We start from the raw sequence: 12,003 nt of genomic DNA, 5'->3' as shown, positions 1-12,003 counted from the left end.
TGCCTGCATGTGTGGAGGATGGAAATCAAACCCCGGTACCACCTCCTTTTGCTCTCCACTTTGTATTTTGAGTCTGGGCCTCTCGGTGGCCTACCTCCACACTTGGCATTTAGATGGCTTCAGGAATCCAAACTCCGGTCTTCATGCCTAGGCAGCAAGACCCAGTTCCCTAACTCCTCCTTCAATCTCAGTACAAGGCAAAGGGAAACCAGAAAACAACCCCAGCTCCAGGTTTCTGAAGGTAGCCTGCTCTTCACCAAAGAGCTATCCTTCTACTTTGCCTCTGGCCCAGAGAGGATGGCTTCCAATCTTAGTTCTTATGAAAGAACTGAGCTTCAGGATGAGGGTAGGATTTCCCATGGCACTGGAAGGCAGAGGCAGGAAGCCCCACCCCCAACCAAACCAAAGGTGGGGAAAGGCGTAGTCCATGCACAAGCATTGCAAGAGATTGTTAGGGTCCAAGCCTGGAGCCTGGTAACCCTAACAATATGCTAAAGAGACTCAGAATAGATCCAGCCACCTGTTCTCAGCAAGCTAATTAAAGAGATTATCCTTGGAAACAGAGCACAGAGACTTATTCAGTGTGGACCCACTGGGGAGCAGAATAAAGAGATCCAGCAACACCCACCAACTCCATGAGGTTTAGGTTTACATGGAGGGCAAGGGTTACTCACAGCTAAGTGAGGTCAGGGTGTGGTCCAGCCCAGTGTTGATCTGCCAATGTCTCAGCTCCAGTCTCTTCTGCAAGATACTCTGACTGACTGTCAGATAGGTCCATGTGAGATCTTCTTAGGAGACAAGGTCACCCTCTGCCTGGCACCTCTGCCTTTCCCTTCTCCTATTCGAGACTCCTGGGTGTGTGTCTTAGTCAGGGTTTCTATTCCTGCACAAAACATCATGACCAAGAAGCAAGTTGGGGAGGAAAGGGTTTATTCAGCTTACACTTCCACACTGCTGTTCATCACCAAAGGAAGTCAGGACTGGAACAAAGTGAGTTCCAGGACAGCCAGGGCTACACAGAGAAACCCTGTCTCAGAAAACCAAAAGAAGAAGAAGAGGAAGAAGAAGAAGAAGAAAGAAGGAGAAGGAGGAGGAGGAGGAGGAGGAGGAGGAGGAGAAGGAGAAGGAGAAGGAGAAGGAGAAGGAGAAGGAGAAGGAGAAGGAGAAGAAGAAGAAGAAGAAGAAGAAGAAGAAGAAGAAGAAGGAGGAGGAGGAGGAGGAGGAGGAGGAGGAGGAGGAGGAGAAGGAGAAGGAGAAGGAGAAGGAGAAGGAGAAGGAGAAGGAGAAGGAGAAGAAAAAGCTGTGTTAGTCGGGCAGTGGTGGCGCACGTCTTTAATCCCAGCATGTGGGAGGCAGAGGCATGTGCATCTCTGAGTTTGAGGCCAGCCTGGTCTACAGAGCGAGTTCCAGAACATCCAGAGCTACACAGAGACATTGTTTTGAAAAGCAAGCAAGCAAGCGAGCAAGCTGTATCAGTTGCTTGTCCATTGTTCTGTGGTAATCACCATGACCAAGGCAACATATAGAAGAATTTATTGGGACCCACGGTTCCATTGTGATAATGAAGTGTGGCTTCAGGCTATTGCTGCATCAGCAAGTTGAGAGTTTGTGTCCTTAACAGTAAGCATGGATCAGAAGGAGCAAACCGGAAGCAGGCAAAACTTCTTAATCTCAGAGCCTTCCCCAGTCATGGGCTTCCTTCAGGAAGGCTGCATCAGCTAAGTCTCCCCAAACTGTGCACCAACTGGAGACCTATTCCTCAGACTATGGGGGCATTTCTCTATCACTACAGATGACTACACCTGGGTGTCCGATTCTTTCCCTGACTGTGTCTCTCTTAACCTTCATGCTTATATTCTATGTACAAAATGTCTTTTAATAAAATCCTGGCTGGGATCACACCAGCAATCCCAGCACTTAGGAGGCAGAGGCAGAAAGAGCTCTGTTTGAGGACAGCCTGGTGTATGTAGTGAGCTGCACAAGACAACCAGGGTTACATTGGAGGCATCCTGCCTCTAACATACACATACACTTAGACACAGATATATAGACACACAATCAGTCAAACAAACAAACAAGCAATAAACCATCTTTTAATAAATGTCAGCTCTTGCTGGGCAATGGTTCAGCATGCTTTTAATTCTAGCACTCAAGAGGCAGAGGCAGGTATAGCTTTGTGCATTTGAGGCCAGCCTGGTCTACAGAGCAAGTTCCAGGACAGCCAGGGCTACAAGGAGGAACCCTGTCTTAAAAAGCTATTAAATTAACTAGCTAACTAACTAGCTAGCTAAAACAATTAACTAATTAGCTTTTCTTTGGGAGAATCACCCCATGCTCTCTGGGGTGCCCTGGTTTCCATAAGTGCCTCTTTTCCTGTTTTATTCCTTTCATTTCTATCCAAAAAAAGGCTTGTTTACTATTATTTGATGTGTATGAATGTCTGTACACATACATGTGCATCACGTGTGTGGCTGGTACCTGTAGAGGCCAGCAGTGGGTATCACATTCCTTGAAACTAGAGTTACAGACTGTGAGCCACCACGTCGGGGTTGGGAAACAAATTTAAGTCCTTTGCAAGAGCAGCAAGTGCTAGTGACTGCTGTGTGACTGTGTGTCTCTCTAGACCTCTTCCTTTTTAAAACCTAACCCTCCCACTATGCTCCAGACTGGCTCAGCCTAAAAATCTTTTCTGTATCAAAACAATGTTTTGTTTTGTTTTTATGAGTTAAGGTCCCCTAAAACATTAATGGAACTCCTCATGCTTCAGATGACAGGGTAGACCCTATGTCTTGGTCTCTGTCACCCAAGTGACCATGCTACCTAGGGGAAATGTTTTAGTCAGAGTTTCTATTCCTGCACGAACATCATGACCAAGAAGCAAGTTGGGGAGGAAAGGGTTTATTCAGCTTACATTTCCACTTTGCTGTTCATCACCAAAGGAAGTCAGGACTGGAACTCAAGCAGGTCAGGAAGCAGGAGCTGATGCAGAGGCCATGGAGGGATGTTCCTTACTGGCTTGCTTCCCCTGGCTTGCTCAGCTTGCTCTCTTATAGAACCAAGACTACCAGCCCAGGGATGGCACCGCCCACAATGGGCCCTCCCCCCTTGATCACTAATTGAGAAAATGCCCCACAGCAGGATCTCATGGAGGCGTTTCCTCACCTGAAGCTCCTTTCTCTGTGATAACTCCAGCTGTGTCAAGTGGACACAAAACCAGCCAGTACTTGAACATTTCCATTTTAAGTCCCAACTTCCCCTTTAACGTCCTTTGTTAGAGTGGTGACAGGAACAAGTCTATTCTCTGTATGTGTACGTAGAGAGTGTGTGTGTACGTAGAGTGTGTGTGTGTGTGTGTGTGTGTGTGTGTGTGTGTGTGTGTGTGTGTGTGTGTCACTGACCTGGAACTCCCTGACTAAGCTATACTCTCTGACTAACAAGTTACAGGGATTGTCTTGTCTCTGTCACCACAGAACTGCAGTTATTGGCATGCACTCACTATCTTTGACATGGGTATTGGAGATCCGAGTTTAGGTTTTTTGTTTGTTTGTTTGTTTGTTTTTTAAGCGACTTGGGTATGTGTAAGTGCTATTTCTTTTTTATTTTTATTTTATTTTATTTTTCTCCTTCCCTTCTCCCTCTTGCTCCTGCTCTGCTCGCTCCGGGCCTGCTTACTCCTGCCCAAAGGTTTTTTATTTGTTTCTCATTACCACCATGTGGTTGCTGGGATTTGAATTCATGACCTCCGGAAGAGCAGTCGGTGTTCTTAACTGTTGAGCCATCTCACCAGCCCCCGAGTTCGGGTTCTTAGGTTTTCATGGTGAGCACTTTCAGAAACCTCAGTCACTTGGCATCTCTATTTAAGATCCACCCCAGCAGCTGGAGGGATCTCTCTCAGGGACATCAGACATTATCTGGAGACCCTGGAGACGGGTTCCCGAGTATCTAGGAAGCAGAGACCGAGTATGTGGGTCACTATCCTGTGATGGACAAGGAGGTCACCTCACCATAAAGGACAATTCTTGTCCAAAGTGTTTGTAAGAGTGACAGAGATTGGGAAACCAGGTTCCAGGTCTTTCTTTATTGTTGCTTTTGTTTTTTGAAACAGAGTCTTGTGCAACCCAAGGTGGCCTCAAACTCAGTTTGTGGCCCAGGACGATCTTGAATTTCCAATCCTTCTGCCTCTGCCTCTCAAGTGCTGGGCTCTCAGGTATATCTCACTGCTGGGTTATGCAGGGCTGGGCTTCAAACCCAGAGCCTCATGAGGGCTAGGAAAGCACTCTACAAACTGACCCACACTCCCATCCCTCCCTCCTCCAGTCCTAGATCTTTCTGTAGGCCAATCCTGCCTTCCACGCCCCCCAGTGTGATGCCATCTCTGTAGAGAGACTTCCCCACGTTCATTTTAAACCAATTTACTATTTGTTCACTCTAATTCTAATTATGCGCATGTGCGTCAGGGTATGTGCGAGCAGGTGTCCGACGGTAAAGAGTGTCAGAAGCCCAGAAGTTGGAGATACAGGCAGCTGTAAGCCACTGGATCTGTGTGCTGGGAACTGAGTGAAGTAAGGCCCTCTATAAGAGTGGCCCACACTCTTCACCTTCCAGCATCCTTTATAAGATGATCTTTCATTCTCACGGTACCTGATTTCCCATCCCCAGGTCCCTGCTGTCATCTGAAATCATCTTGTTTATTTATCTTCATTTGTTAGCATCTGTTTCTTTCCCCATCCTCGCTGAGATATCCCAGAGGACTTTTTTGCAGCAAGAGAAGATGGAAAGTTTTACTGTCTCGCCATCTCTCTGCCAATCCTCACCCCGACAACCCTCGGGGAGTCATTAATTGAAGGTTTGTTCCCTTCCATTTAGTCAACAGATTGTAGTGCCAAGGAAGTGTTTGATCCTCCAAAGAACCAGACAGGAGCCAATCTGATGCAACTTATAGCAGGGTCTTTATTTTATTTGAGCTAGCCCGCCCTTGCCTCCACCACCACCCTGTTCCCCACTCCCCACCCCAGCACACCGCCACCACGCAGGCTAGTTTTGGTGGTGGGGAAGCCTCAAATATTGACCGGGGCAAGGTTTTATAGTAAGCAGCAACCAAGGGGCAGGGGGCAAATGTGCAAGCATCTAACTGGAAAGCTCCTGTGGCCCTTAACATGATTGTCTGGTGCTGGGAGTCACACCATAAACTTGACTTCTGCTCCCCTCTGCATTGGTGGTCGTTAGGCAGGGGGTGGGCTTGTTGCACCTGGGGGTGTAGGTTTGTTAGGGGGGAATAACCTGGAAATGGCTAGTCTTGTTGAGGGTGTAACCTGGAGATGCTGGTTTTGTTGGAGATTAGCCTAGAGACTGGAGCTAGGCTCAGGTTTTGTTGGGGGGGGGGGGCAGCTTGGGAACCAATGCTAGGTAACAGCCTGTTAGTTTACCTGAGTTCAAACTTAGGTCAGGTTCTCTAAAATGGAGTCTGAACGTAAAAGATTTGGCCTCTCAAGATATTTCTCCCCCTCTCCTGGGTCTTCGAGTGGAGCTAAGAGCTACAGGCCTGGATCCGTCTGAACAAGCTTCATTCTTCTCTGGTGTACTAATCTTGCCAGTGCTCAGAGGGTGGCTATGGGCGTGAGGCTGGTGTGGTTTCACAAACAGCAAGCTACACAGACTCTGGCACCCAGGCTACTGCCCCAGAGCGCATTTCACTAGTTAGTGCGTCTTGTACGGGTCCTGTGCATCCCTGAACCCAGGACAGGTTGCACAAATCCATACTTCTTATCTCAGGGCCTCAAAATAACAGAAGAGGGTTGTAATGGACTGATCATGTCTCTCCCAAATTCATGTGCTAACGTGCGATCTGTACCTTACTTAGAATGTGTTTGTATTTGCAGCCATGGTTTGTTTTTGTTGTTTTGGGGTTTTTGTTTGTTTTTGTTTTTGTTTTTTCGAGACAGGGTTTCTCTGTGTAGTCCTGGCTGTCCTGGAACTCACTCTGTAGACCAGGCTGGCCTCGAACTCAGAAATTCATCTGCCTCTGCCTCCTAAGTGCTGGGATTAAAGGTGTGCGTCACCACTGCCTGGCTGGAGACATGGTTCTTGAAGAAGAAATGATATTACATCAGGGTGCCTACAAGGTGACTCGGTGGGAAAAGGTGCTTCGTGCCAAGCCTGACTACTTAAGTTTGAACACCAGGGTACACATGGTGGAAGGAGAGAATGGATTCACACAGGTTGACCTCTGACCTACCCTCATACAGACACACACACACACAGACAAACACACACAGATACACACACAAATACATAACTAAACAAATATAAAACAGTTCAATGAGAGCTGGAAATAATTGTGCACGCCTGTAATCACAGCACTGAGGAGGCTGAGGCAATCAAATGAACGTTCAAGGCAAGAGCAAGCTACATAGTAAAACAGTGTAAAAAAAAAACCCTAAAATCATGATCAAACAATATATACAATATATACTGGAGATATGGCTCAGCAGGTAAAAGTGCTTGCTACCAAATATCCAAACATGATGACCCTCCCCTACCCCCCACCCTCCAGACCTAAATGGCAGATGGAGAGAACCAACTCCAGCATGTTGTTCCTTGGTGTCTTCACGGCCATCACGCGCACACAATAAATAAATAAATAAATAAATAAATAAATAAATAAATAAATAAATAAGATTTTTAAAAATAGCTGTTTGCAGGCCATGGTGGCACACACCTTTAATCCCAGCACTTGGGAAGTGGAGGCAGAGGCAGAGATGGAGGCAGGTAGACTTCTGTGAGTTTGTGGCCAGCCTGGTCTACAAGTTTCAGGACAGCCAGGGCTACACAGAGAAACCCCACCACAAAAAAACAAAAGAAGAGCCGGGCATGGTGGCGCATGCCTTTAATCCCAGCACTTAGGAGGCAGAGGCAGGTGGATTTCTGAGTTCGAGGCCAGCCTGGTCTACAAAGTGAGTTCCAGGACAGCCAGGGCTATTCAGAGAAACCCTGTCTCGAAAAAACCAAAACCAAAACCAAAACCAAAAACAAAAACAAAAGAAGAGTCGGTCAACTCAACAAGAACATACCTCCCACAAAGGATCTCCACATCCCACTCTAGAAAAGGAGAAAAGGAAACACCAGATGTGCCTCCTGGTGTGGGGCTCTAACTCCTACCGCATGGATGTGAAATGCCCAGAACTCTCAGTAACCGCCATGGCCTTTGGACGTCTTGGCATTAGCCAGACTTGGTGGTATAGCACCTTGGGTTGAGGAGGGGAGGGGCAGAGGCAGGAAGGTCACAAGTTCAAAGCCAGCCTGGGACTATCTACTCAAAATTTAACATGAGGGAGTGCTGGAGAGGTGGCCCAATGTTTAAGAACTCTTGGTAGACGCGTGAGGTCTGTCCCCCGCAGCAGACATGCGCTACGTCGCCTCTTACCTGCTGGCCGCCCTCGGGGGCAACTCCTCTCCTAGCGCCAAAGACATCAAGAAAATACTAGACAGCGTGGGCATCGAGGCGGACGATGACCGGCTCAACAAGGTCATCAGTGAGTTGAATGGAAAGAACATTGAGGATGTCATCGCCCAGGGTGTTGGCAAGCTGGCCAGTGTGCCTGCTGGTGGGGCTGTGGCTGTTTCTGCTGCCCCTGGTTCTGCAGCACCTGCTGCTGGTTCTGCCCCTGCTGCAGCAGAGGAGAAGAAAGATGAGAAGAAGGAGGAGTCCGAGGAGTCGGATGACGACATGGGATTTGGCTTGTTTGATTAAATTCCTGCTCCCCTGCAAATAAAGTCTTTTTATGTATCTTGAGTAGCCTTTAAAAAAAAAAAAAAAAAAGAACTCTTGGTATTGTTGCAGAGGACCAGAGTTCAGTTCCCAGCACCCACCCTAGGTGGCTGGACACCTCCTGTAGATCCAGTTCCAGGGATCTGATATCCTCTCTGGACTCTGTGGGTACCTGTACTTATACATACACATCCCTACACCCACACCTACACACATACACATAATTTAAAATAAAATAAAACTAAATAAAACATTAAAAGAGGGTGCATGTGCTGGGCAGTGGTGGCAGACGCCTTTAATCCCAGCACTTGGGAGGCAGAGGCAGGCAGATTTCTGAGTTCGAGGCCAGCCTGGTCTACAAAGTGAGTTCCAGGACAGTCAGAGATACACAAAGAAACCCTGTCTGCAAAAAAACAAAACAAAAACAAAAAAAAACAAAACAAAAAACAAACAAACAAACAAAAAACAAAAAAATAAAATAAAAAGAAAAGAAAAGACATATCCATAATAAACACACCAGAGCATTGAAAGAAGCAAAGAGGCACTCGGAAAATTCCTCTTGGGCAACCGCTGCAACAGAATGTGGATAAAACTAAATTTGTCAGCGTCCTAGGCATGAAGCAGCAGGGACCTGGTGGGAGGGGACCGCTGTTCGTTATCTCCAGGGAAACTGGCTCCCAGATTCACACCTGGGCACTCCTAGCCAAGTGAGCCTCCAACAGAAGCTAAGTTTGACGGCTGGTCCAGCCATGCACGCTGACCTGGTTTCCACGGTTACAATCAGGTGGAGGAGGGACCAAATTGAATCCCTCCAGCCCCCACTGGGGAGCTGGTCCGGACTCCCTGCCACCTGCCTGGTCTCATCTTAGGTCTAATCAATGCTCATCCTGCTCTCCCACCCCTACCCTCCCCCACCCCCACCCCCCCGCAGGCTTCAGTTTTCCTTTCTTTAATGTGTTGACTGGGGAGGAGTGGGCTGAACACTATAAATAGGTTTCCAGCACTGATTATTCCTATCATCATTATGAAACCACTCAAATGTAAAATTGTAGAGGGCATGATAAACATGCATCCCTGCGATGACTATATTTGAATACTTTTGCTTGATAGACTTGTGATTTCCTGAGAGATTCCCTTTGCAGAGGCAGGGTAGTGGCTCAGTTGGTCAAGGGCTCGCCGTGCAAGCATGAGGAGCTACGTTCGGATTCCCAGCATCCACATGCCTGGCGTCTGTCTGTAACTCTGGCTCAGACATATACATACAAATGGTTAAGGAAAGTGAACGTGGCAGGGACAAGGTCATGAGACCGAGAGACTAGTGCCAGCCTGGGGTGCCGAGTGAGCTCGAGCCAGATATGGGTAACTCATGGAGACCCCGTCTCAAAGTTAAAAGTGAACAAAGGTGAAACAAAAGTGAACCATAGCTCCGTGGTAAAGCACCTGCCTAGGATCTCCCAGCAAGTTGGGAGTGTAGCTCAATATTAGAGGGCTTCGTAGGAATCCCACCTCTCTCAAGGGACTGAAGACATTGTTCAGGGGTAGAGTACTGGTGTAGCATGCACAAAACCATAGGTTCAATCCTCAGTAAAACATGCTCGCGTGCACATGCACACACTCACACACCCACACACAACTAGAGACTGAATGTGTTCCACAACAGCACTTCCCGTCTCACAATCCAGAATCTAGGAAAAGCGTGGCAAGGCATTGACAGGGATGCTGTCTCCTTGGCTTATGGACGGACAACCTCACTGTCACACTCTCCTTCCTTATATGGCCTTCCCTCTGGCTGCACACACATCCCTGGCTTCCCTGAGTGTCCTGGTTTCTTTACTTTCTTTTTAAATTTCTAAAACCTTATCTGGTCATTTTATGTATACAGGTGTTTTGCATGCATGCCTGTGTGCGCACACGAGTATCCATCACATGTGTGCGTGGTACCCACTGAGCATCTCTTCAGTCCCCTAGTCTCTCTTTATGAGGACACCCATCACATTGTATGTGTGTGCATGTGTGTGTGCGTGTGTGCTTGTGCATGTGTGAGTGCCTTGGTGCACGTGTAGAAGTCAGAGGAGAACTTGCAGGATCCGTATTCTTCTTCTACCACGTGGGTTCTGAGGTGTGAATCCAGACACCCGGCGTGTCGGCAAACACCTTCACCTACAGAGCCATCTTGTTGAATCTTCAGCCTCATTTTAACTTCATGATCCTTTTAAAGGCCAAATATACTCACATTCTCAGGTTCTGGACAATAGAGCCTCAACATGGAGGGGGCACAGTGTAGTCCTTCATGTTGCAGCAGCGTTAACATGATGCTACAAACAGAGTGGTTTAAAATAACAGATGTGTAAGCCGGGCGTGGTGGCGCACGCCTTTAATCCCAGCACTCGGGAGGCAGAGGCAGGCGGATTTCTGAGTTCGAGGCCAGCCTGGTCTACAAAGTGAGTGCCAGGACAGCCAGGGCTATACAGAGAAACCCTGTCTCGAAAAACCAAAAAAACAAAAACAAAAACAAACAAACAAAAAAAAAAAACAGATGTGGACTGGGGATGCAGCAGCCAGTTGACAGAGTACATGCATGGCACCCTAAGGTCCATCCTAGCTACATATAAACCAGGCACAGTGGTGCACACCTGTAATCCCAAAACATTAGAGATAGAAACAGGAGGACTGGGTATCCCAGATCACTCTTGGCTACAGAGTGAGTTGGAGGCCAGCCTAGGATACCTGAGACTTTGTAGTAATTATTTAACAGACATGTATTGCCCTTGAAATTCTGGAGCCTTACAGACATGAGGACCTGAATTCCATCACTAGACCCCACATTGGACAAAACAAAACAGCTGGGTAAGGTACACCATGCTTTTAATCCCAGCGCTGGGGAGGCAGAGACAGGAGGATCTAGACTATTTAATGAGGACCAGGCCATCAAGAGACCATCTTAAGAAAAGGGGAGGAGCTGAAGAGATGGCTCAGCAGTGACCAGTACTTCCTGCTCTTGCAGAAGATCTGGGTTCAGTTTCCAACACCCATTTGGGACAGCTCTGGGAGATCTGATGCCCTCTGCTGGCCTCTGTGGGTACCTGCATGCACATGGTGCATAGACATATACTCAGCCCCGCCCCCACAAATGTAAAATAAACTATTTAAAAAGAAAAAAAAGGCAGAAGTAATCCTCTGACTTACACACACACACACACACACACACACACACACACACACACACACACACATTACTTGCCTGGAAACCAGAGAATGTACTGGAAAGAAAATGCACATTGGCCTGGACTCATCCCCAAAGCCCAGGACTCTGCATCCAATCTGTGCCCATAGCTGCAGGTAAAGAACACATGTTTCTGATGACAACCCGTCAACCAGAGCCCAAGGCTCCCTTCTCCCTCGACACAGTTCCCTCTCAATTTGTGATTATGGCTCTACCACAGCGAAGAGTAAGACAAAGAAAGGAAGGAAGAAAAGAAAGAAAAGAAGGAAGGAGGGAGGGAGGGAGGGAAGGAAGGAAGGAAGGAAGGAAGGAAGGAAGGAAGGAAGGAAGGAAGGAAGGAAGGAAGGAAGGAAAAGTGGGTAATGGCTATTCCTGGTTGTCATCTTGACTATATCTGGAATGACCTACAATCCAGAATTGGAAGGCTCACCAGTGATCCAGATCTTGAGGCTGGGAGATACACATTTCTGACCTGGATCTTACTTGGCATGAAGATCTTGAGGCACAGTGGCCATGAAAAGCTTAGGCCCAGGCAAGTTAGTACACACCATTAGTCCCAGGAGACTGAGGCAAGCAGATCTCTGAGTTCAGGGTCAGCCTGGGGCAAAGCAAGTCCCAGATCTAGGCGTGGTGGTACACACCTTTAATCTGGGCCATGCCTTCTGCTGGAGGCCTACATAAGGACTTTGGAAGAAGAAAGATTCACCCCTCTTTGCCTGCCTTCATTTACTTGCCAGCACATCTGTTGGAATCTACTTCTACAGAAGACCAGCTGAAGCAACTAGCCTGTGGGACTGAGCAACTACTAGATCCTTGGACTTCCAATTCACAGATGACCACTGTTGGGGAGTTGGACTACAGAGTGTAAGTCATCACAATAAATTCCCTCAATATAGAAAGAAATTCCATAAGTTCTGTGGCTCTAGAGAACCCTAATACAGAAAGGAAGGGAAGAAGGAAGAAAGGAAGGAAAGGAAAGGGAAGGGAAGGGAAGGGAAGGGAAGGGAAGGGA

General features: G+C 47.5%; 2 protein-coding genes across 2 annotated transcripts in view; both read left to right on the top strand.

Moving 5' to 3' along the window:
- Positions 1-7,379: 7,379 nt before the first annotated feature.
- LOC110295076 (60S acidic ribosomal protein P2) lies at positions 7,380-7,792 on the top strand. Its single transcript, XM_021163541.1, has one exon. The coding sequence runs from the start codon at positions 7,403-7,405 to the stop codon at positions 7,748-7,750; it is 348 nt and encodes a 115-aa protein (XP_021019200.1). The 5' UTR covers positions 7,380-7,402; the 3' UTR covers positions 7,751-7,792.
- A 3,935-nt stretch (positions 7,793-11,727) lies between these two features.
- Positions 11,728-12,003, top strand: part of Ocm2 (oncomodulin 2) — a 35,965-nt gene continuing 35,689 nt past the window's right edge. Inside the window, exon 1 of the mRNA XM_021163947.1 lies at positions 11,728-11,855. The gene's annotated coding sequence lies outside the window, so the exon portion shown is untranslated. The remainder of the gene's footprint in view (positions 11,856-12,003) is intronic.

Source organism: Mus caroli, chromosome 5, assembly GCF_900094665.2.
Source record: "Mus caroli chromosome 5, CAROLI_EIJ_v1.1, whole genome shotgun sequence".
NCBI classification, from domain to species: Eukaryota; Metazoa; Chordata; class Mammalia; order Rodentia; family Muridae; genus Mus; species Mus caroli.
The sequence above is the reverse complement of the archived record's forward strand: the minus strand, read 5'-3'. Positions and strand labels throughout refer to the sequence as shown.